Genomic DNA, 22,824 nt, shown 5'->3' with positions numbered 1-22,824 from the left:
CTGACTGTCAAAGCAGATCAGGAAACACAAGATACCCACAATCCCATGCTCTTTTCAGACGCAGTTGCTCTTCGCCACCCTGAGCTGTCATGTTTCCTTCTGTCAAGTGGAAAGTGAGCGGAAAGTGAAGCCAAACTCCATTCAGAAGTGCTCGACTTTAACGCTGCTCCGCTCAGTGACAAACCTGTACACCTCTGAAGTCGTCTGATAAGCTCTTTGACGAATCGTCATGCTGCTCTGGTGCAATCGGCATACATGTGATCCACAAAGCAAACCCTTTATTTCAATAAAATGTTGACATGTAACCAGCTCCTCAAACAAAATGTCATGATATGCTGCTTGTATTTGATGTTTGTGGACGTAAAGAGTAGTCTATGAGTCTATGAGTGTTTTGAACAAGCGCCTACAGCCTGAGGGCCAAGGCTTATGGCTATTTCCTCATATGAAGTTTGATTGTTGCATGTGTGCATGACTTTCTAAAGATGTAGGCTGATACACCTACAATTAATTTTGTAATAGTATACAAATATCAGAGCAAAACTGTGTGGAACTGATATGTATACAAACCATGGGAGATTGATGTTAGAGTAGGTGAGGAATGTAGGTTAAAATCACTATTCAGAAATATGACAGACAAATTATATGGCTGTAATTTTTCAGTACAAATTGTTATATAGTGCAGAAGTGCATAGGTTATACTGTATAACAAGTTATACAATATAGGTTGCTGTAAATAATCATCACAGCCATGTGGGGATGCCTTGATCAAACCCGGTGTAGTCAGTGAGCCTCCACTCTATTACACTGTTTCTCCAAAAATAAGAAACGTTTTGATTATTAACATTTGGACAACAATAAGTGTAAAGCACCTTTTATGGTACTGGCTGTTTGAATTTTCTGCAGTCCCAAAAATGACATGAGTACATTGGAACAAAGGCCCATCACATGACTGATGGTGGAACTCTCATGGCAATATGTCAAAAAATACTGAAATGTGTTAGGGAGTAGTTCATTACAGGCAAGGCGTAATAAGAGTTTGCTTGAACTCACAAGAGGCCTCAGCCTTCGTGCCAGGGTGAGAGGCAGAGTAATCCAGGAGGACCTCTGAACAGCAGCTGCTCCTCTGCCTTGTGAGGAGTCAGCTGAGGGGATTTTGGCATGCTTTCTGCATGCTTTCCCTTTGGAGGTGTACCAGGTGCATCGGACTGGGAGGAGGCCGCAGGGAGGGCTCTGAACACACTGACGGGATGTTATCTCTCCACTGGCCTGGTAACACCCGGGAATCACCCAGGAGGAGCTGGTGGAAGCTGAGAGGAAAAGGCCTGGGTGGCACTGCTGGCCCAGTTTCCTCTGCAGCCCTGGAGGATACAGTGGATCGAGGCATCCCTTCTCTGCCTGTTATATCTGTTACAAAGTAGGAAAGCTTTTCATACCTGTGTCTCTGTGTGTGTCTTGGTTACTTCCCTCACCTACAATTTTCTTGGCTGGGATGCCAACCAGATCCTCCTGCCCCAAACCTCACACAGATCCACATAGTGACGCAGAAAGAATAAAACATATGACTTGTGGCAGTTCACAATTGGGGTCAGGTTGAATAGAAACCAAGTCAGAGTTAAGAATAGTCTCATTCCAAATAAAGCTTAATGAAAAACAGACCGTGGTATGTCTGTTTAGGAGTTTTGTGTTGCTCACAATCCAAAGCCAAAATTTCTCAAATGTCACAAAAATCAATACTGGCAACAACACGGGCAAGTTAGTCTCAACTTTTTCCTGCTCACATAATTGTTCATTGGCACTTTCAGTCCAACTTAGACTACAATATGAAAAAAAAACTATTTATATCTTACTTTGTCATCCACTCCCCTTCTACTTGGATTTTATTTAGTCTGTATACAGTCTGCAGATGCGAGTGTGCATCTGCCTTATTTTACGGTAAACAATCTTGTGTGAATCCACTGTGATTAATTTCTCTTACACCAAAAGTTCAGCCAAACGCCAAGGTCAAAATAAAAATAATAAAAAAAAAAATGCATGAATCTAACTTTAGAGTGCAAATGTCTTGATTTTTTTCTTCATATTTTTTACTTTATTGTGGGGAGATGAGGTCGCAAAGCCTAGTAAGGTTGTCATCCCAAAATTACTACAGTAACCATGTCATATATTGTGCTAGATATGATTTTGATGTATCACAGTAAATGTCCTTTTAAGACAGACACAGGAAAAGTAGATCCTTTTCTCTCTCTTTTCTCTGGGGATTGTCTGTAGTGACTAGGCAATTAAGTTTGCCATAAAGAGCTGCTTAACGCTCCTTGGGCCCCGTGTCACAAACTTTCACTTTTAACCACTAGATGGGGACGAATGAACACATGAACCAGGCTGGCAGGGCCAACTGGGACCCAATCCCACCAGCTACAATATGAGATCATATGACACTACAGCTGGCATATCAGTTATATTGGGAACTGACAGACTAGACATACAGATAGATAGATAGAGAGAGATGGAGAGAGAGAGAGAGAGAGAGAGAGAGAGAGAGAGAGAGAGAGAGAGAGAGAGAGAGAGAGAGACATAAATACACAGAAAGAAAAGACATTCCATATGTGTGATCACATAAACTGGATATTAGTGTGTATTATGCTCTGGAGGCGTCTTTATTTGTACATTTTGTGCTGTAGTCACATCAGTATTTGGTCTTTCCTAGAGAAATCTTTGTTATTATCGGTATTTTCATGAGCACAGACTATGTTATGGTCGAGGAGATATAATTGATATTTATTGTTCTCTCTCTCTTTTCCCATAAGCACAACACCTAACCCCCTGCTCAGTCAAGTCTGCATAGCTCCATATGTAGTGGTTGTACTGTGTTGTACTATGTGATGATATTTAATAGAGCTTTCCTCATATTTGAACGACAACCATATGTGCGTAATTCAGTCTCAGTCATTTTCTAAACTGATGATGTGTTGTCTATTTTTTTCTATAACCTGTTACTGGTTTAATTTGTAACTTCAGATGCATCTGATTGCGACGTCTAGCTGACTGTCTGATTCTGGCCTTACCTTTTGTATATATCTACTTATGAGGTCCACCTGCACAGTCTAATGCAGCTCAATCTAACAGCAACAATGCAACAGGAGAATGTGCAAATTCAATTCTATGTTTATTATTGAGGTTGTGGTTTGCAGACGTCTTGTTCTGGACTACATTATATTGAGAGGTGTTTCTAATTTTTTGTCCTCCCTATTTATATATACATGATGAGGACAGAATATTGGAAACACCTCTCAAAAAATACAGTCCAGTACAACAGCAGCACTAACTATGAGCTCAATGCCAAACATAGAATTAAATGAACTGTGACAAAACTGTGGACCTAATAAAGTGGCCTCTGAGTGTGTGTGTATTATGTTGTCATTGTTCTCTTACTGCCTAAAATCCTGGACTGAAACATTTAATTTTTAACTTACAAAAATAAGTATATATCTGTGTGTGGTGGCCCTGTGCATGCTGGGACAGGCTCCAGCCCACAGGATCCTGATTGGGAAAATGGATGGATGGAAAAGCATTGCACAAAATACAAACCAAAATGGAAACATAACAACAATTTATTCATTTGTCTTCCCCCTGTGGCCAAAAATAACTAGAAATGTTAAAGGCACTAAAAAAAATCTGGTGGAGGTGGAGAAGGTGTTTATAGGTGACCCAGGATCTGCAGGGGTGGGGTTACTAAAATCGTTTCAGAGTGCATCTGTACAGACAGTGGAGCATATGTGACCACTGTGTGACACCTAGCCAATAGTAGCACCTAAGTCATATCACAGCCAATAACATTCAGAACACAAATGGCAAGAGCAAATGTGCCCAATAACCAGTTGTCTTGCATCATCCTCGCTGTTTGTTATATGGCTTATCAGAGACGACAATGCAATATCTTGCAAAGCCTTGCAACCCTTGGTTACAGAAAGTGTTCACCATGGGAAAGCATTTGAGAAGGGACTGTATTTTTTTGTTCTGGTGCCCTATATTCGTTTATTTTTTATTTTTATTTATTTGTTTATTTATTTATTTATTTTTGCTGTTTTTTTTCCCATGCACCATTTTCAAATACAATTTCAGGCATTTTTGACATTCGATCAGAGTATGTCCCGGATGGATGGAAAGAAGAAAAAGTTTATTTCTAAAAGTGGGGACATGCGTTATTCCACAAACACCTGATGATTTCATATTCTCCTTACTAAAAAAAATAACCATGACTATTTAATGAATTAGGTAACATCACTTTCATCAAAAGATAATCTCACTAACAGAAACGTTAGCGATAATGGCTGGGCTCTTTCCCAACGGGAACTGTTATGAAATAGGCTCTGTACTGCCTAGGGCTGGCTCTGACATATTGCAACATGATTGTACAGATGTGTCCTTTATGCCCATCTGAGAGCACAACACACTGGAGATAGATTATTCACCAGAAAGTACAAGAGACAACAGATTGCTGCTTCCACTCTGGTCAGGAGGAGGGAGGGAGGGAGGGAGAGAGGGAGAGAGAGAGAGAGAGAGAGATACTTCCTTTCTCTTCTAAAATGGCTGTATGGTGACATTTTTGCCTGAAGTCTCTCAGGACTATTCTATAGTTGGATTGTACTTATTATGAACATATATAGTCTATATAGTGTAGATTTATCCTCTGAGTGGATATGGATGATGTGGCCTTTAATTATACATGGGTAGTATACACTCAGTGGTCACTTCATCAGCTCTAATCTATCTAATCTCCAATCTAATAGTTTCTATTTTTTTTGTCCTCCCTATTTATGTACAATGAGGGGGGCAGAATAGTAGAAACACTTCTTGATAAAATGCAGTCCAGTCCAACATCAGCACTATGAGCTCAATGACAAACATAGAATTAAATGAACACCTCTATTACTGTGACAAAAAGAAAACCTGAGCAGTATAGGTATCAGAAAAGAAAACTTTATGACAGAACAGTTGTATTGGATTGAATTAGAATGTACAGGTGGACATAATAAAGTGTATGTTAGTGGTATGTATGGTAATATATTACAATCTTAGGCTGTGTTCAAAAGATTGAGTTTTATTTCTGTAATATTATATTAAATTATTGTTCCAAATAAGATCTTGGTGTAGAATAGCAGCAGGAAACGGCTTGCTGATTAATATTTTTAAATGTCACTGGGAGTTTAGCTACACTACAGGAACACTGCTAAAATAAAATCAGACCCTCAGACTGCTCAAACAAAAGTTGGGTGTTATACTGCAAAAGCTTTCAACCCTTGGCAGTATTATTATCTGCCATCTGCCACCCTCTCAAAGACGAATAAATCAAGATCACTCAGTAAATCTCGAGCCAGCGGAAACTGTTGTCCGCTGCACCGGAACTATGTCAGGCGGGAAATTAACTTGCACATGCGCATATTTATCTACACGTAACACATTAAAAACATGTTAGCTAGCTACCGCAGCAAACCACAGCCACATGAATATTGATTAACGACATTAGACTGCACCCGGCCGACAATATTGACCGGCTGGCTAAATCAAACATAGATAAAACATATCAGACCGAATGCGGATGCAGACGGAAGTGAAGCCTCTGGCTTCTGATTGACTCTTTGGCGACACTTCCCGACACATAATGTCGCTTTCACGGTGTGCGGGAATATCCATCAAGTTATAACTTCGACACTTACGGCGTCAAGCTCGTTTTGAAAACGCCAAGGTCAAATGCCGTGATATTTTCTCCTTTCTTTCTCTTTTAATAAATTCAACTCAAGTTCATGAAATATGCATGTTACATAATATTTTTTTCCCATGTTTTTTTTTTTTATTAGAACAGTTGCTGTAAATATACTGCAGTATGAAAATGATATATATATATTTTTAAAAAAAGGTTACATTTAATTACAATGAACAAATAACAAAATGTAGGGAAAAGAAAGAAAATAAAGGGGAAATAACTTCGGCATCCGCTAACCAAGAGGAGAAAATTTGAAATGTCCAAATAATTTAATAGTTTTGGCCAAATGCCGTGACATGATTTCTATACTCTAAGTCTGATCAAATTAGAGAGAAATTGGTGATATTTTGCCGATAACAAAGTAGGCTTGCTTAGGTGGTGATAGTTATAATATTGCTCCACTTATTAATTTATTCATTCATTTATTCATTCATTTAGTTAATTAGTTAATTTGTCTCATCTCGCAGGTTATAGTATTTCCATGGTATTTCGTTTTTGGCAACTACCGGTATGAAAGTACTGGTGTGAAACTACCCATACCCAAAGTGACTGTCGCCAATTTCCGTGTTTCCCATAGACACTGAACGCACCGTAGTACTCATGAGCATGCCTAACGCCCTTTTGTATGGCTGTAGCAGCTGCCAGTTCTTCTTACTGTGTGTGTGTGTGTGTGTGTGTGTGTGTGTGTGTGTGTGTGTGTGTGTGTGTGTGTGTGTGTGTGTGTGTGTGTGTGTGTGTGTGTGTGTGTGTGTGTGTGTGTGTGTGTGTGTGTGTGTGTGTGTGTAAGGGAGGGGGCAGAGCGCAGCAGCGCCGAGCTGAGCTGGAGGCTTCAGCCATATTAGTTTTCTGTGCTGTGGACAGACGATGAGAGAGAGGAGCCATGGCCTTGTCACTGAGCGGAGACGATGAGGACTATGATTCAGAGTCTGAACAGGTCAGAGCTCTAACAGTACTATATTTATGTCCCCTCGCATGCCGGCTGTGTGGTGAAACGCTGATCCTTTTCTGAGAAGAAAGCTCGTTTTCCTCCGCTGCCTTTAGCTCAGGCTCTGCTGTGCCCTGTGTCTGCTGCGGGAGGAAGGAGAGGGGAGCCTGTTGTGTGAGAGCCTGCCGCTCAATCCCTGCTTTTAGTGACGAACAGGAGCCGTGACTGTCCCTTTTGTCAAATCTAAACGGGTTTAGCTGCTGGTCGGCGCTGATCCCCTGACCTGGTCTACCTCTCCTGTCCTTTCCTTCGTGGACACAGAGATCCATCATGTTAGCCACCGCTGACCCATTTTAGCCAGCACCTCTCACAGGTGAAGTGCACTTTGACTCAGTCACATTATGGACTCCAGTGCCTCGGCTCTGACCATAACCTCAGTAAGCTCCAGTGCCAGTACCAAAGTGGCACTCATTCACCTCATTGTTAAAGCTGTGATTGAACACTCATGCCCTAACTCCCTGTATCCTCTGGGAAATGTTGTTTTTCCTGTTTTTAATTTTCTCCCACCTCTCCAACTTGCTCTACCCTGTGCCTTTAAGGGGGCTTAAAGGCAATGTTATTTAAGCAGGAACTGAGGAGGGGGATGGGGAGAGGGAACAATGAGGTGACTCTACTTTTTGCTTGTTACCAGTGATTCCCAAGCTAGGGTCCGGGATCATACGCCTTGGGGGTGTCTAGGACGGGCCAGCAAAATGAGCATTAGTTTAATTTCGTTACCATTGCATGTTGTTGAAGTTTGCACCAGGAGGAGGAATGCTTGTTGTGGTCAGAGGTTTAAATCTCTCCTGCAGCTCAGACAGACAACACAAATCTTCTGAAATGGGGCTAAAATCTTGAGCAGATCGGGCTTTGTGGTGTAGGGCACATATATCTGCCTGAGCGTGTTGTGTATGCTACCCTGCACTTGACCTATATAGTGGAAGGAAAATATGCATAATGGCTATAGAATATAGTTTATGGCACTTCCTTCCCCCCTCAGCCTGGAAAAAAACTGTTGTTAAATCTGCTTTTTGTGCTCCCACAATGATAATTACACCTTCAAACAGCACCCACTAAGTGAGCGTGTTCATCAGCTGGGCTATTTTGACGTTCTCTCTCTTCTGTTTGGACACACCGGTGGAGATGGCACCCCTCCTCGTTCCTGTTTTTGTGTGGTGTGGCTTTGGTGAGGACCACTGTCTTTGGGCAGCAGATGATGAGCCTTGTGACTTCCTCCCTCTGAAATCCACAGCGAAACTTGAGTCAGAGGGCTGCACTCAGATATAGGCCATGTTCTTTTTTTTTTTTTCTTTTTCTTTTTTTTTTTTTTTGTTCTTGGGCCTCAGCAAGCCAATCCCAAATTCCTGACATATTACTCTTCCAAGTTACAGTAAAGGCTTGTCAGCTGATCGTTGGTTTGTGGACCACCTGCTCCAAAGAGGCAAGGGCTGCTCTGTTTTTGTGTGCAACTGTTCCCTGACACTGCTCCAATCACAATACGGCAGCATACCTAGAAGTAGCTGAAAAATCGGCAACACTGAGCCGCACTCTTCAGGGAGGGAGAAATACATCAATTAGAAAACAACACACAGTGGCTGTCACATTAAACGATTTTTAATGAGCCTCGATCCCATATTTACCTGTTACTTTGTTCCGTCCGAGACTCTGCAAAACCTGATAACAGATATTAGAGAAACAGCAGTGGCAGACAAGGTCAGGAAAATGATGATACTTGAACAGTGTGTGGTGTTGACAGCCGTGTAGCCCCTGCAGCCTCAGCCTTTTCTCTGATGCCTCCCACCCGTACTTCCATGGCAATCAATCAGATTTTATGGAAAGCTGTCAGATTCATTTCACCCCATCTCTGCAGAGCGCTGCATCAGCAAGAGCAGACAAAACACAACCCGTAATGGCCAGATGGCACAGAAACAAATCTGCTTGAGGACAGGTAATGATGAGACAAAAGATAATCAGAATTATCAAAATATCTCTCAGCGATTTGTCATGGAAAAATGCTGGGAAGAAAGTGTCCTGGTAAACATGAGGCTTATTGCTGTTTGAACAGTTTTTTACATACTTGTGACAGACGGCTCCTCGATTGGTTGATTGGTTACAAATTCATATTTTCTTTTTGGGAAGCCTATAATGAGATCTGGCCGCCAACAGATAATACAACCCTAATGAGGAATAGGAGACTCCTACTGCTTGTAAAATGATAGGGTGTTTTGTCTTTAATTTGTTTGCTCCCTGTAAATATGGACAGGACGGGCTTTGCAGCTGCAGCATCCAACATTATCTAAGATGTTTATTTTTTGAGTGCAGTGCAGACAAAAACAACTGTTCCCATCCTCCCAGTACTAGAGTGGGATGTGTAAAGTCGACGTCATAGTCGAGGAACAGAAGATAATAGTGGGACAACACGGTAGAGATGGACTGAGATGGGTCTTTGTGAAAGTAAATGGATTCAGGACCAGTTCCTCTCTGTCGAGGTCCTGTGACTCAAACACAGTCAGTCCAGATTTTCATTCTAGCCTGCAATGGCTTATTGTTCCTCTGTCTTGTTTTCCTATTTTTCCTGCCGGATGTGTCCATAGTGCTCCGGCATGGTTTTGTAACCACTTACATGGAATGCCATTTAAATTACTGGTAGTGCTTCAAAATGATAGAAGAAGTTAGATTATGTTATTTTGATTGCTCAAGGAACTACATTCATCGTCACAGAAAAGAGCCCACAGGCTGTCTGTTCGCTGCGGTAAAAGAATAATGAAATATAAATGATATTATGAAAATGCACACAGCCTCACACTCAATCATAGCCTCTTTGGTAAGCTTATATGTTTCCCATCTCTCCATTCCTGTCTTCAAACAGTTGCCACAAGCAAGGCAAATGTGTTGCCAAGGTAACCTCCCTCTCTGCAGAAGGGATCACCGCCATGGCTCATGATATGTCTTCTTCCCATGGAGTTGTTGTCCATTTTTGCGTGGCGGGAGTGAGGAAAATTGAAATAAATTTGAAAATGTGACCTATGTGGACTCTGTGGTTTTGTTGTTATTGATCCAAAGTTGATTGTTGTGTGGTTGATAAAGCCTGAAGTCACAGTGGCGGTTTCTCTGAAGGTGTTATGTGTAAGAAACGGATTTATTTTTTACCTTTTGTGAGTAACTTCAGGAGAGGCAGATTTGTTCCCCTTGAGTGGCGGGATGTCTCTCCAGCTTCTCTGTCCTGCTTTGCTTTACCAAGCCTCACTTGTTGGCTCTCTTCCAGCAGCGGGCGGCCAACCGGCCAAAGCCCAAGACGGGGACGTCGACAGCTGTCAAGCTGCCGTCCAATCGGAGCTCCTCCGGTGCCAGGCGGAGGAGGACACGCTGCCGAAAGTGTGAGGCGTGCCTCCGGACGGAGTGTGGAGAATGTCACTTCTGCAAGGACATGAAGAAGTTTGGAGGCCCGGGTCGCATGAAGCAGTCCTGCATCATGAGACAGTGCATCGCGGTGAGTCCGCCATGTTGGCAGCACAGAGTATTATAGTTCATAAGGTTTGGCACAGTTCACCCTCACTGGCCTGCTCTACATTCATAAATAACAAACATGTGTCATTCAAACAGGAGTGGATTATTAAGAATAAAAATTGTAAAGTACGACCAGGGCTCCCATGGGCTTTAAAAATCCTCACAATTTTGTCTATTTAAGGAAAAAAAAACATCCTTGAAAGGTTTTGAAAATGAATGGATGGCTTTCAAAGTACTTTATAAAACATGGCACTCAGATTGATCAAATTTATAAGCTACACACGGCCTGCTCTTGTCCTTATCCTTGCAACAACACTTTCACACACATCAAGATTATGAGTAAAAAAATGAAATGTCCTTGATGCCTTAGCCCTGAACATACCAAATTTTTAGCACTTGAATTTCACCAATTCAAGAAAACTTGAGAGTCATTGAAAAATCCTTGAATTTGTTTGTTGCTGTGTGAAGAACTCAGAAGAGCAGGAACTCAAGTGAAGTGCCAGAATTTTAATCTGTTCCTGCATCCTGCTGGGTTGCCAGTGAGCACCCAGGTGCGCTGTTAAAATTCCCATATAAAAAAAAGTAAACACAACTGATTCTGTTATCTCATCTATGAAATGTGTCAGTTTACGTTGTTGTTTTCCTGTTTACATGTGTGTATTTAATCCTTGCAGCCGGTTCTGCCCCACACAGCGGTGTGTGTGGTCTGTAAAGAGGCGGGCAAGGAGGACACACTGGACGAAGAGGAGGACAAGTTCAACTTCATGCTCATGGAGTGCTCCATCTGCAACGAGATCGTCCATCCCAACTGCCTCAAGGTAAGGAGGCGAGGAACAGCTCCACCTCAGTCAGCCCGCTCGCTCCGTGACTCATGCGTTACAGCAGTGTGCCAGGAATGCCGGGTCGTTTCAACTCGAATGTGAATGACTCAGAGGGCTTGACTGTAGCTGTGAAAGGCAGTTTGATGAGAAACTGTTGTTGACTTCCTGTTTATATAACGCTGAACCAGTTCGTCACTCTGCCTTGATTCAGAATGTGTTCTGGGTGGAGTGTGGCACTGACACTGCCAACATTTGGGGGTTCGATTGCCTCACACTGGGACTTGGGATGTAAAATGTACCATGTGACAAATGCTGAATTGCCTAGGACCGGTGTGCACAGATGAGATCACATGATGTTAAGCAGAGTTTAGTAGCTGCAGCGCTTAAGGCATTTCATGAACTAATTGCACCGCAGAATGTATAAGCGGCATGCACCCTGCCAAAACCACACCAAGTCATCAGCAGCATCAGCTCGGCAAACCCGTTTTTAGATTTGCACGGTCCAGTGTTTTGCAGCACTAAACAGCTCAGACGTTTCTCTCCATGTTTATCGATGGTGTACAGTAGTGTTAGATGTTGCTACTGAAAAGTGCTGGAGGATTTGAAGTGGATTCTGAGTAGCTCTTTAATTGTACTTCCCTTTTCCACAAATGCATGAGGCAAGAGTCTGTCCACTGAGTGCGGTTGAGGTTAAACTGTGTTAAACTGCCTCACAACAGCCACTTTCACTTCCCTCTTCATCATCTTTGTCTGCGGTGAAGACAGGGTACACACAACTCCGTCAAGACAGCTCTTTTCTGGTATCGGTCTCATTTTTCTCCGTCTGTATCAGGTGAGCGATGCCTCGGGAGTGGTGAATGATGAGCTCCCCAACTGCTGGGAGTGTCCCAAGTGCAACCATGCTGGGAAAACTGGAAAAGTGAGTACCAAAGCTGGCCTCTGTTTCTTTTGCTTATTGGGCTTTTCCTTTCAGAAACAGGAATTGAAAAACAAACAAGTGGTTGTTTGTTATTGGTTTTAAAATACAAAAATGAAAATACAAGCCATTTTTTCTTTTAATGCTCAAAAATGGATGATGAAAAATAAGTAAAAATGACTGTATTGTCGTTTTCTATGTCTTATAATGAAAAATAAAATTACAAGTGGACAAAAACAGGACCAGAAGTAGTCAGTGAAACAGCAAGAGCACTAATGAGGATGGTGACTTGGTAAGCAGCTGACTGTCTATGTTGTGACACATGAAGATGGAGCAGTGTGTTATTTTCTAAAATAATAAAAGAAAAGTCTCTCAGGGAAGAAAACATGAATGCTGCATGCATATTTGCGTGTTTCACGTAAAAAAAAATCTATTAAAAATTGTATTGCATTAAAGTTACTACATATACAGGTTCAGGCTCATGATGATAGATTTGAGCGACTATGACCAGCTGGCTGGCTTGGAAAAGTTCATTTTTAAGTAAAATGCCTTCTGTTAATGTGAGGTGATAGCCGCAGAACTGCAGATCAGATGTGTATTTACTGTGTGAATCTAAGCTGCTTCATTTGGATTGGTATGATGGGGATGAGTTGCCCCTTCAGACGCCACTGAAGAACATCCACTGAGAAAGGTTTGGAGATCAAAACTAACTGGCTGTTTGATTTAAAAGTGAATCTCTTAATAGATCTGAGCTCATAGTCTCTGTTTGATTGGCGGCTTGAAAGTGGCCTTGTGCCCTGGAGCGTCTGGTGCTGCCAGCACTTTTGACCTTCCTGCAGGAGGTCACTGTGAGGCTCACCGGGTGGACACTTCAGCAGCTTCACATATCACAGGGCAACATTTTTCATTCATTCATTCACATTCACTGACTGCTTCAGCCACCGTCTCAAAAACATTTAAAAGGTAAATTACTCGATGAATTGCCTTCTTTGTACTTGAAGTGGAGTTAATACTAGTTGTTGTACATTTCATTTACATTATACACATTGTAGCATTTTTTTCTCTCTCTGGTTTCATTTCATTATTGTTGATATACCTGAGACCTTTAACCTTACTGAGTTTATGAATGCCCAGTGTGTCTTCACAGTTGTTTCAATATGATATTCTTCCAGATTAGTGTAGCTGAGGTGGCTGATGGGAGGTTGAGTCCCAGCAGAGTGGCGGTGGTCCGGTTGTTAGAATGTGATGCTACCCTTTAGGGGTTTGTTAGAAAAATGCAACATGCCACTCGCAATTATGACCCCGTGATTTTGACTGATGAGCAGGGGAACGCCATTTTGGAGTCAGAAGGAACGACAGGTGGGTAATGATCCTTTTGTTTTATGTTAACGTCCTTATTGTTTGTGATTGAAAATTAGATGGCTCATGATTACTCATGACGAACCAGCCACTTAAAGCAAAATTGAGTTTAGTGTCCTGGGTGCGATACGAGTCCACATGGTGGTGAAATTCCTCATTAGATGCTGCGCGCTTGCATGGACTGGTAATCCATGCAAATCCAGTATTCTGAATTAGCAGCCCAGGGGAGCACAGAGCATCTAATGAGGATATTTCAGCAGCATGTGGGCTCACATCACGCCCTGTTAATTACACAGCCCAACACTCTCCCAAAGTTTAATTTTGCTTGAAGTTGTAATGACTTTGCCTGGTCTTCTCCGGCACCGTAAAGGGTCACAGTACTTTCAACAAAATGCGCGAAAGATGCTCACAAGATCGGGACTTCCAGGAGGTGTAGGGGCACAAAAAGAGGAAAATAAATTAATCTTAAACAAACATATTAACTCCTATATGTCCATACTGTTTCATTTAGCCTTATGCCTCCATTTGTTGTTCAGACCATTTAAAAATCACCTGTTTGCCTTCCCTTTTTGTCAGTAGTGCCTCTATATGTATTCAAAGATTTATTTGGCTCTGCAGTATAAAAGTTCAGATGTGAAGATGCAGCAGTTCAGCTGAGGTGAAAGTACAGATTTTCTGCACTTTCTGGTATTTGTATAAATGTTGCATTTAGCCTTTTAGAATTTCTAAAGCTTGTTTTGAATAGCCTTCGTATTCCAGGCCATTAAACTCATTGAGACAAATTAAATTAATGCAAAATAGAGCCAAGTCTAGGAAATGCCAGTTTTCTTATATAAAAGAAGCAATGTTATTACAAAAGGAGATACTCCTCCATACCTCTAAAAGCACATCCAGCATGTCTAATATTTTTTTTTCCCTTGTAAGAGCCGAAACAATGAGGATGCTGCATGCGTAGGAGAGGTCACTGTGAAAGAGAGAGCTCTCCAGACTGAATGCTCCTCAGAGCTACACACCATCAAGCACGCCTTGATGGTCTCTATATTTGCCTTACATGTCAAATATTTGGGATATATTTTATGTAGTGTATGTCAATTTTTTTGTTTTCTACATACACATACATTTTTATAGTCTAACCAAAGCCAGTTGTTTCACATCCATTCCAATTAATTACTTTGCATAATTGATTAAGTGCCGATGCAGACCTTTGTATAATAGCCTGTGGTGTAATAATACAAGAACAAAGTAAGTTTTGGTATTAAAGTTGTGGAAACCAAACTTTTGACTGTCACCTGATATATATATTTATATATCTGCAACACTAAGGACAAATACACACAGGGAATGACTAGTTTTTCTCGTTTTACTTTGCAGAGTTCATCGAGAAGCCAACGTTCACACTGTGTTGCAGAAACATTATTGGCAGCAAAAGATGTGTGGAACAGCGGCAGGAGACATCTGAGCACTGTGCGAAATGTAGAGGGAACAACCTTAGGCAACAGCACATTCTCAGTTACTGGTCTGACTGAGTTGTTCTTTTGCTTTTGAACAGGGATAACATGTTTCACAAGTTTGTACCCACAGCACATTTGAGTTTATTTAGTGGATATTGAAAATGTTGGGTATGGCGTTCTTGTACCAGTGACGTGAACTGCATGTCAAGGCTGTAGGATGTCATATTGCTGTTCAGCTTAACTGGAAAAGCCAGGGTTGTGCGAGCCCTGTCCCGAGCAGTGTTTAGTTATCACCATGGGGAGGCTCCAGTGGGTTCATTCTTCATGATCTCCACAATTAATGTCACCACTTGGAGGCTTCCCTATCCAATGTCTGAATAGTCAAGTCAGTAAGTCAGTGAGTGACACACCAGTTTCTTTTTTTTTTTTCTTGGGATACCCACTGGCACCCTGTGATGTGGTGTCCTTTTACCTATAAATTAAAGAACATTATGTTGATGTAAAACCTATGAATGCCTGTTGTAGTTATTTCAACATTTGCTGCACCGGTTCATAACTGGAATCCAGTGATCATTCAGCGACTCCACCAGCCGTAGCCAGTATCTCATGAGACTGTCCTCCATATCTCACTCTTTTTGATCAGCTGGTTGCAGAATTCATTCAACTGTGTGATTGTGTTCTTGCATCAGAGTTTTGTTATCAGTTTGTTGTGCCTGGTTTATGAAAAATATACATAAAAAACAATGTTCGGCTGATAAAAAGAAAATGTTTAATAATGTGTAGGCTATGTAAGAAAACAGGTAATATACTTCTGAAGCAAACACAATAATCATAATCCTACGATAAGCATGGTTAAATTACACATTACACATGAACTGTGTAAATGAGGTTGTCTCTCCTGCAATGAGATGACTGCATCTCTTTCATAAAAAGTGTCAAATAAAACTCCAGGTTTACTTGCACTGGGTTCCCCATACCATATATAAATAAAATGAAATATATTATTGTTACAAGCAGGGGTTTAATTTTTATATGATTATAGAAAAGGAAAATCAATTTATTTTTTAAATTTCACATCATCCATTTTTGAAAAAGAAAAACGGCTTGTATTTCAGTCTTCATTTTGTATTTTAAAACCATTTCATTCCTTCTCAGAAGGTTCTTTTACTCTGAAAACTGCACACCAGCAGCTTTTGTTGGTCTAGTTTTGTAGAGGCCAAAGCAACAATCTGCATGTTTGATTATTACACACAGATAGACGAAGCTGCTTTCGTCTTTCAGTTTTGCCACCTTGCCACTTCCTGTTTACTTTCTACTGTGAATCACATGTTTCTAAGCTCGGTCGCCCAGGCAGCTTCCTGCCGGGGTGACAGTGTTTTGGGTGCGGAGGCGATGTGTTTACTTTATAAAGCCTTTATAAAGGAACCTCACAGGGCAGTTGGCTGACCTGGTTATCAAAAGCTAAAGGTATAAAGTTGTCTTCCTTTACTTTTGTCCCTTTTGGTATGTAAGCAAAAAAGAGGTCCAGGGTTCAAGTACGCCTCCAACCTCCCCGGCTCATTGCTGAGGGAACAGAAGCCTGTGAAGGAGGAGGGTGAAGTTCCCTCTGCAGCCAAGCGGAGGCCTGAGAGGGAGGAGGTGCCCAGGTACCGACCTGAGGAGGCGTTCCACCGACAACCACCACTGCTCTCCCCCAGCGGCCTGCCCCGGCCCAGGCCTGAGGACAAACTGAGGAAGAAGAGGAAGCTCTTTGATGATGATGAGGAAGATGATCTTGGAGTGAGGAAGAGGGTACAGGTTATCTTTTACACTGTGACTGAATGGTCATAGTGTTTCATCTTTTGTCACTTTCTGGACAGAAATAGTAGTGGGTAATTCCACAAACTTTGTAAGTAATGTAACCGGGGACTTATTTATTCATATTTTCCCACAGGAAAAATCAGATGATCCTTTCTTTCCCAAACTTCTGCACCAAATCAAGACAGAGGAGGACGACGAAGAGGAGGAAGAGGAAGAGGATGAAGAGGAGAGGGAGTCTCACTTCCGCAGCGCTGTAGAGAGGAGAAGCCGCTTGGGAGAGGCTGAGGAAGAAGCGGACGACAAGGAGTCCAAGAGTGAACTTTTGAGTCCTGTCGTCAAAACGCCCGTTGCCGACAGTGACCAGTCGCACTGCAGCTCTCCGCAGGCCGGCCCCAGCAGTGAGGGCGGGAGCGAGACCCAGGAGAAGGGTCCACGTCCCAAAGCTCGCCGTAAACGACGCCTGCCCAACAGGGAGCTGAGCAGGGAGTTGAGCAAAGCACTGAACCAGGAGATCCAGAAGACGGAGGACTGTCTGGCCAACGAGAACCGCCAGCCTCTCAAAGTTGAGCCAGAGAGCGAAAACGAGGAGCCCAAGAGAACGTTCCGCAACGGCGGTGACCTGGGGGACCAGAGGCCCCACCTCAGGACCAAAGAGATGAACGGAACTCCCTGGGAACTGCGCCACTTCTACCAAAGTCCCATCACTCCTCTGGGCTTCAACCGGAGCACCCCGACTACCCGGCCAGTGCCCCCCCGCTCCCCACCCAAGTGCGTCCAAATGGAGCGTCATGTCATTCGGCCCCCTCCAATAAGCCCTCCCCCCGACAGACTGCCTCTAAAAGACGGGAAAACCCACCTCATACAGCGTGAGGTCTGGATGAAGATCTTTGGCTTCCTCACGCACAAGGAACTGTGCGTCTGCATGAGGGTTTGCAAGACTTGGAATAGATGGTAAATCACACGACATCACACAAGTAAAACAGCTTTAAGTTTGATTGCACTCTAAAGTAAGCATCCACAAAATTTAGAAAAAGGGGAAAAAAAATCACACATTATAGTAGAAAGCATTTATGTTTCCACATCAGTGTGCAGGAGTCTGTATTTTTAGAGATTTCCCTGCTGAGATCCTGGTAATATTTAATTATTAATGTTCTACATCAGCCTTTTAAAACATAGCGTGCCAAATAGAGCAATAAAGCTCACACTAGCTCATACATGAAGGCGCTTAACGTACACGGCAATCTGTGTGTGTGTGTGTGTGTGTGTGTGTGTTGTGGCTAGGTGCTGTGATAAAAGACTCTGGACAAAGATCGATCTGAACCGCTGCACCTCCATCACTCCTCTGATGCTCAGCGGCATCATCCGCAGACAGCCGCTGTCCCTGGACCTCAGCTGGACCAACATCTCCAAGAAACAACTCAGCTGGCTCATTAACAGATTGCCAGGTAGGTGCACCAGCAGCGTACCTATTAAATGCCAGGAAATAAGAAATAATTATTCATCTTTGGCACGGTGTGTGTTTGGCAGAAATGAAACTCTCTTTCTTGTGATCTCTTGGTAAGAAATATTAACTGAAGCCTCGTCGTGTGTATTCATAGCAGCCAAAACTGTCTTTTGGGCCAAGTCGGTGTCTCCATCAGTGTCTACAGGGTGCTGTTTGGTTTCAGGTCTGCGGGTGTTAAAGCTGTCGGGGTGTTCCTGGGTGGCCGTGTCTGCCCTCTGTACCTCCAGCTGCCCACTGCTACGCTCCCTGGACGTCCAGTGGGTGGAGGGACTCAAAGACGCCCAGATGAGGGACCTGCTCTCCCCCCCTACAGACAACAGACCAGGTAGATCAGTGGGCAAAGCAAGGCACTCACTCTGACGGGTTTGGAGGTTTGATTCCCATAAAGTCGCCATGAAATGACCTCAGATGACTCCTGTAAAACAGAGCATCTTAAATAGTGACATCATCCTGCACCAGTGGGTGTAAATGAAAATTTCAACCAGCAAAACCTTCACAAATCTTTCAACATCCTCATCCACACCTTCAAGTAAAATTGTGTTTCTCTCCCAAGCCGATATCGTATTTGGTTAGTGTTTGGTCTGTCCTGGTGGTTTGTACCTGTGAATGGTCCCTCCCTGCATTATGTGCCGCCCAAACATCCTGTTTCCTCAGGAAATACATCAAATCAACACAGTAAGAGTCCATTCCATGGGGTATAAATGCATGGTATTGTGTGGCACTTTGGATGAAAACATTATGGCTTGTTATTGTAGCTGCTGATCACATAACGTGGGGATGAAAGCCCCTGTGTCTAAAACTTTATCAGTTCATTTGAGAGAAGCAAAGGTTTTTACCATATTCTTATTGTGGTATGCAAAAGTTCAGGATATCAACATTGAGCAATATCTTTACTAAATTTAAAGTGTTTTTAAATTACCACAGTCTCGGTAAATGAGGTGGATGGATGCAAATTTGACCCACAAAACACTAGCAGCCACACTTTAAAGTGGTGATCTAGGAGATTTGGGGAGTTTGTAATTCTTGGAGACATCTTGTTGGGGAAGTTGTTGATAATGTTATGAGGTTTCAGTTTCAATAAGTAGTGCTCTTTTCTTTCTGTTCAGACAGATTTTTACAGCAGATGCATGTAAAAAGAGAAGACACGAGCCACTTTAAAGAGGGAGATGGGATCCAGTTGTGTTCAGTGTCGGCCTTTGTGCTACTGTGTAGTGGAGGCTCAGATGCCAACGTTTTAAAGTTTTAACATTTTAAAGTAATGCAGAGACTACTTGGTGCTGCAGTGCCTTCATCACCCTGACTCTCTTGAAAGGTACAGGGACTTTGTAGTCTCCTGCCAACTCCTGACTTAGCGGCCTCTCCAGCTCTCTTTAATAATTTAGAGGTTGGGAGTATTTTGCCAAGACTTAAAAACATGTTGGTGCATTAGTCTTTGTCTCATTGCTAAAAGTAAAATTAAATTTGCATCACTGTCAAATTTCTCCAGCAGTTGGGACCAAATTTCTTGATGGATGGTTTTATACATAGGAGCACAGTTCAATTAAGAATCGGTTAGAGCCCTCAAACGGGCGCAATTAAATATCGCACGCTGCCGTGATGAGTTTTCAGACAAGATTAATAGATGGCTAAGCGAGTGAGTCGAGTTAAATGTTGCTCAGGGCCGCTGTGATGGAGGAGGATCTGAATTTGCTCTCTGTCTGACCGACCTCAGGTCAGCTCGACAACCGCTGCAAGCTGCGGAACGTGGTGGACCTGCGGCTGGCGGGGCTGGACATCACCGACACGTCCCTGCGCCTCATCAGCCGGCAGATGCCGTCTCTGTCCAGGCTGGACCTGAGCTACTGCAACCACATCAACGACCAGTCGGTCAACCTGCTGACCGCCGCAGGAACCACGACCAGGGACTCGCTCACTGAGATCAACCTGTCAGGTGAGACGCCTCGCAGCAGGACGGGGGACCAAGTTAGATGTGTTCCGACGGGGCCCAGATTTCACAGTGGTGCTCCAGCCTGGTGCCAGTTACTGTGTTATGGACCAGGGCTGGATTCACCAAAAAAAAAAAAAAAAAAAAAAAAGTCTTCTCAAGTACTATATTTTTTCATAACTTTAGAACAAGAAAATAAATATATTCATCAGATCCTGTATATTTTCTTAATTTTCCTCTTATATTTGTTCCTTGACCTTCCTGCCCTTTACTTACCTTAAAATTCCTCCAATGAAAAGTTAAGCCTCTCTTTCAAAGCAGTGAAATTTTAGACAATAAGGTCATAGCTAAAAGTCGTCATAGGTTTCTCTACATCTGACATTATAATTAATATTTATTGTGAAGCAAAGTTGGCTCACGTCACATGTCTGGTGAAAATAAGATTACCATTACAGTTACCTTTTTATGGCTTTAGACAAATAACAATGTTTAGATAATATAACGTAATTCATTTATTTAAGTAAACTATATGGTGCATGAATTTAAAAAGAATGAATTTAAAGAGCCTTCCTGGAACGTCTAAAAGGTCTCGTTATGTAATTCCTCTCTAGTTATGTCATTTCTTAAGAGCAGACTTAAAGGAGCAGTGAGTTCGTGAATCTGGGTATTACAGCCTCGGTTAATCCGTGGTTCAGACTCAAGGTCAGCAACATAACAGAACCGATCTGAGGTTTGAGACAGAAAATAAGTCATTTGACAGAAAAATAGGGGGAAAAAATCAATGAGATCTCATCAAACAAACCAGTGAGGATGAGGACGCGGCTGGACCAAATGCACAGCGGGTCGTCCCACCCAGAACTTTCCCCTCAGTGAGAAGAAGCTAAACCTAAGTCAAGTAAATAAACTGAGTGATCAGTACATCATTTCCCAAAATACAAAATGAAAACAAGAAAACAGAAACCACCGTACAAAACAACAGGGGGGTTTCCACGGCTCCAGAGCTGCTAAACAGCAGGTGCAAACAGGTAACTCATAAATTAGCTGCAGACACCTGGAGATGGAGGGAGGAGAGGAGCAGCTGTTACAGAATTAGTTTTTGCTTCATTTCTCTAATCAGCATGTACTCATTATGTAATACATGTAGTATGTGAAAGCTGCTACAGTGACACATTTTAATATGAGCGCCTATTACTGTTACAAAGCCCCAATACATTCACTTGTTGTTTACATCTGAGAGCTTCTGGATTTGCTTGAAAAGGAAAGAAAAGCCCTTTTGCAGTGGTTTAACAAACAGCGTTTTAAAGGTGAAGCTCACAGTTGATTTTGACTTCTCACTCCCCGTTTCCCTTCAGTGTGCAACCGGGTCACCGACCATTCCCTCACCTTTTTCAAGCGCTGCGGAAGCATCTGCCAGATCGACCTGCGCTACTGCAAGCAGGTGACCAAGATGGCCTGCGAAAGGTTCATTGCAGAGATGTCGGTGAGCGTGCAGTTTGGATTGAAAGAGGACAGGTTGCTCCAGAAGATCAGCTAGTTCCCAAAAGGACAAAATGCATCAAAAGACAACCTTTGCACTAAATGGAACAACAGTTTTTTCTTTCTTTTTTTTTTTAAACTGCTCCTGTGATGCGTCTCTGGACCAGTGTCACGTTACATGAGTTGAAACAAGAGCCGGAGATGTCTTGACGCTGCAAGCTGTGTAAGATCTAAGATGGACTCTTCACTGAAAGGGGGCGATTTCTGTTCACTCGACAGACAGAAAAGGTGTCGGGGGGGAAGCATGCATGTATTTGTGTTGAGATTGTACTTTTATAAAGACTTGTGCTTGTAACTGACTTTGTTGGGTTATTTTTATTCTTTAAATATTTGAAAAAAAAAATATTTTATACAAGCATCATTATGAGTTTACAGTGTCTTTCAGACCTGCTCTAAAGCAAAGTGTGAGCATTTTTCCCAGTTGCACCACACAGCATGCCTCTCTTTCAGTTTGCCTCGGTCCCTTGTGTGCCAAAACCTGCATTTGATATAATGTAACCTCAGTTACAGATTAAAAAAAAAAAAAAAAAAAAAACTTGTACAGTAATGGATATCTGAATAAATTATTGAATATCTTATGTATTTCAAAAATGCTTACCTAAAATAAAATTTCATATTCCTGCTACACCCTCACCTGAATTCAGTCAACCTTACATCAGGAGTGGTTTGAGACCCTTTTCTACCAATAGCAAAATTAATTTATTGATTTTTCATTTTGTATTTATTCATTCATTTATCAGCTCATGCTTGACATTGATATCTCACAGACCTGCATCAAAAAATGTTTGCAAATCTGGTTTGTGGTTTGTGTTAGCCTGCTTGGGCACCAGATGGGTGGAGTCTACCCATAAACAGTGGCAGTAAGTTGTTTATCAGTCAAGCATCTCAAAGTCAAATAGATGTTTTTCTGTGAGAACTCTCCTGACACTGACTGTTTGATGCGGTCAACCCCATCCACCCGCTCTCCATACAGGTTTCAATTAATCACCAGTAACACTGACAATAACCTATTTGCTTCTGTTGTACCTATTACCACAACAGGTGTCATTTGTGTGTACTTTGGCCCTTTTGGAATGTATGTTGTGCTGTATTAGAATTGATATCACCTCAGGTGACTGTGATAATGTTTATATTTGTAAATCTAAAAACTATGCTGATGTCATTAAAAGTATTTCATTTGTACCATCACGTGAATGAAGCAATCTGGATTCATTTATGCCATACTGTCTGCTGTCTTAAACCTCACAGTCTCATCTGGAGACAGTTTGCAGAGTGACAGAATTC

The 22,824-nt window shown here is 42.3% G+C and overlaps 1 protein-coding gene across 4 annotated transcripts; it reads left to right on the top strand.

Moving 5' to 3' along the window:
* The first annotated feature begins 6,533 nt into the window (after positions 1–6,533).
* Positions 6,534–22,728, top strand: kdm2ba (lysine (K)-specific demethylase 2Ba). 4 transcript variants are annotated; one of them, XM_030060122.1, is made up of 10 exons: positions 6,534–6,692; positions 9,991–10,212; positions 10,904–11,047; positions 11,883–11,969; positions 16,280–16,573; positions 16,710–17,527; positions 17,858–18,021; positions 18,244–18,405; positions 19,792–20,010; positions 21,357–22,728. In XM_030060122.1, the coding sequence occupies exons 1-10, from the start codon at positions 6,639–6,641 to the stop codon at positions 21,536–21,538; spliced, it is 2,346 nt and encodes a 781-aa protein (XP_029915982.1). In that variant the 5' UTR covers positions 6,534–6,638; the 3' UTR covers positions 21,539–22,728. The 4 variants fall into 4 exon arrangements, with proteins under 4 accessions (XP_029915982.1, XP_029915984.1, XP_029915983.1 ...); XM_030060124.1 differs by having other exon boundaries at positions 6,535–6,692; positions 9,988–10,212; positions 16,289–16,573; XM_030060123.1 differs by having other exon boundaries at positions 6,535–6,692; positions 9,988–10,212; positions 16,280–16,567.
* Positions 22,729–22,824: the final 96 nt, after the last annotated feature.

Source organism: Myripristis murdjan, chromosome 9, assembly GCF_902150065.1.
Source record: "Myripristis murdjan chromosome 9, fMyrMur1.1, whole genome shotgun sequence".
NCBI classification, from domain to species: Eukaryota; Metazoa; Chordata; class Actinopteri; order Holocentriformes; family Holocentridae; genus Myripristis; species Myripristis murdjan.
The sequence above is the reverse complement of the archived record's forward strand: the minus strand, read 5'-3'. Positions and strand labels throughout refer to the sequence as shown.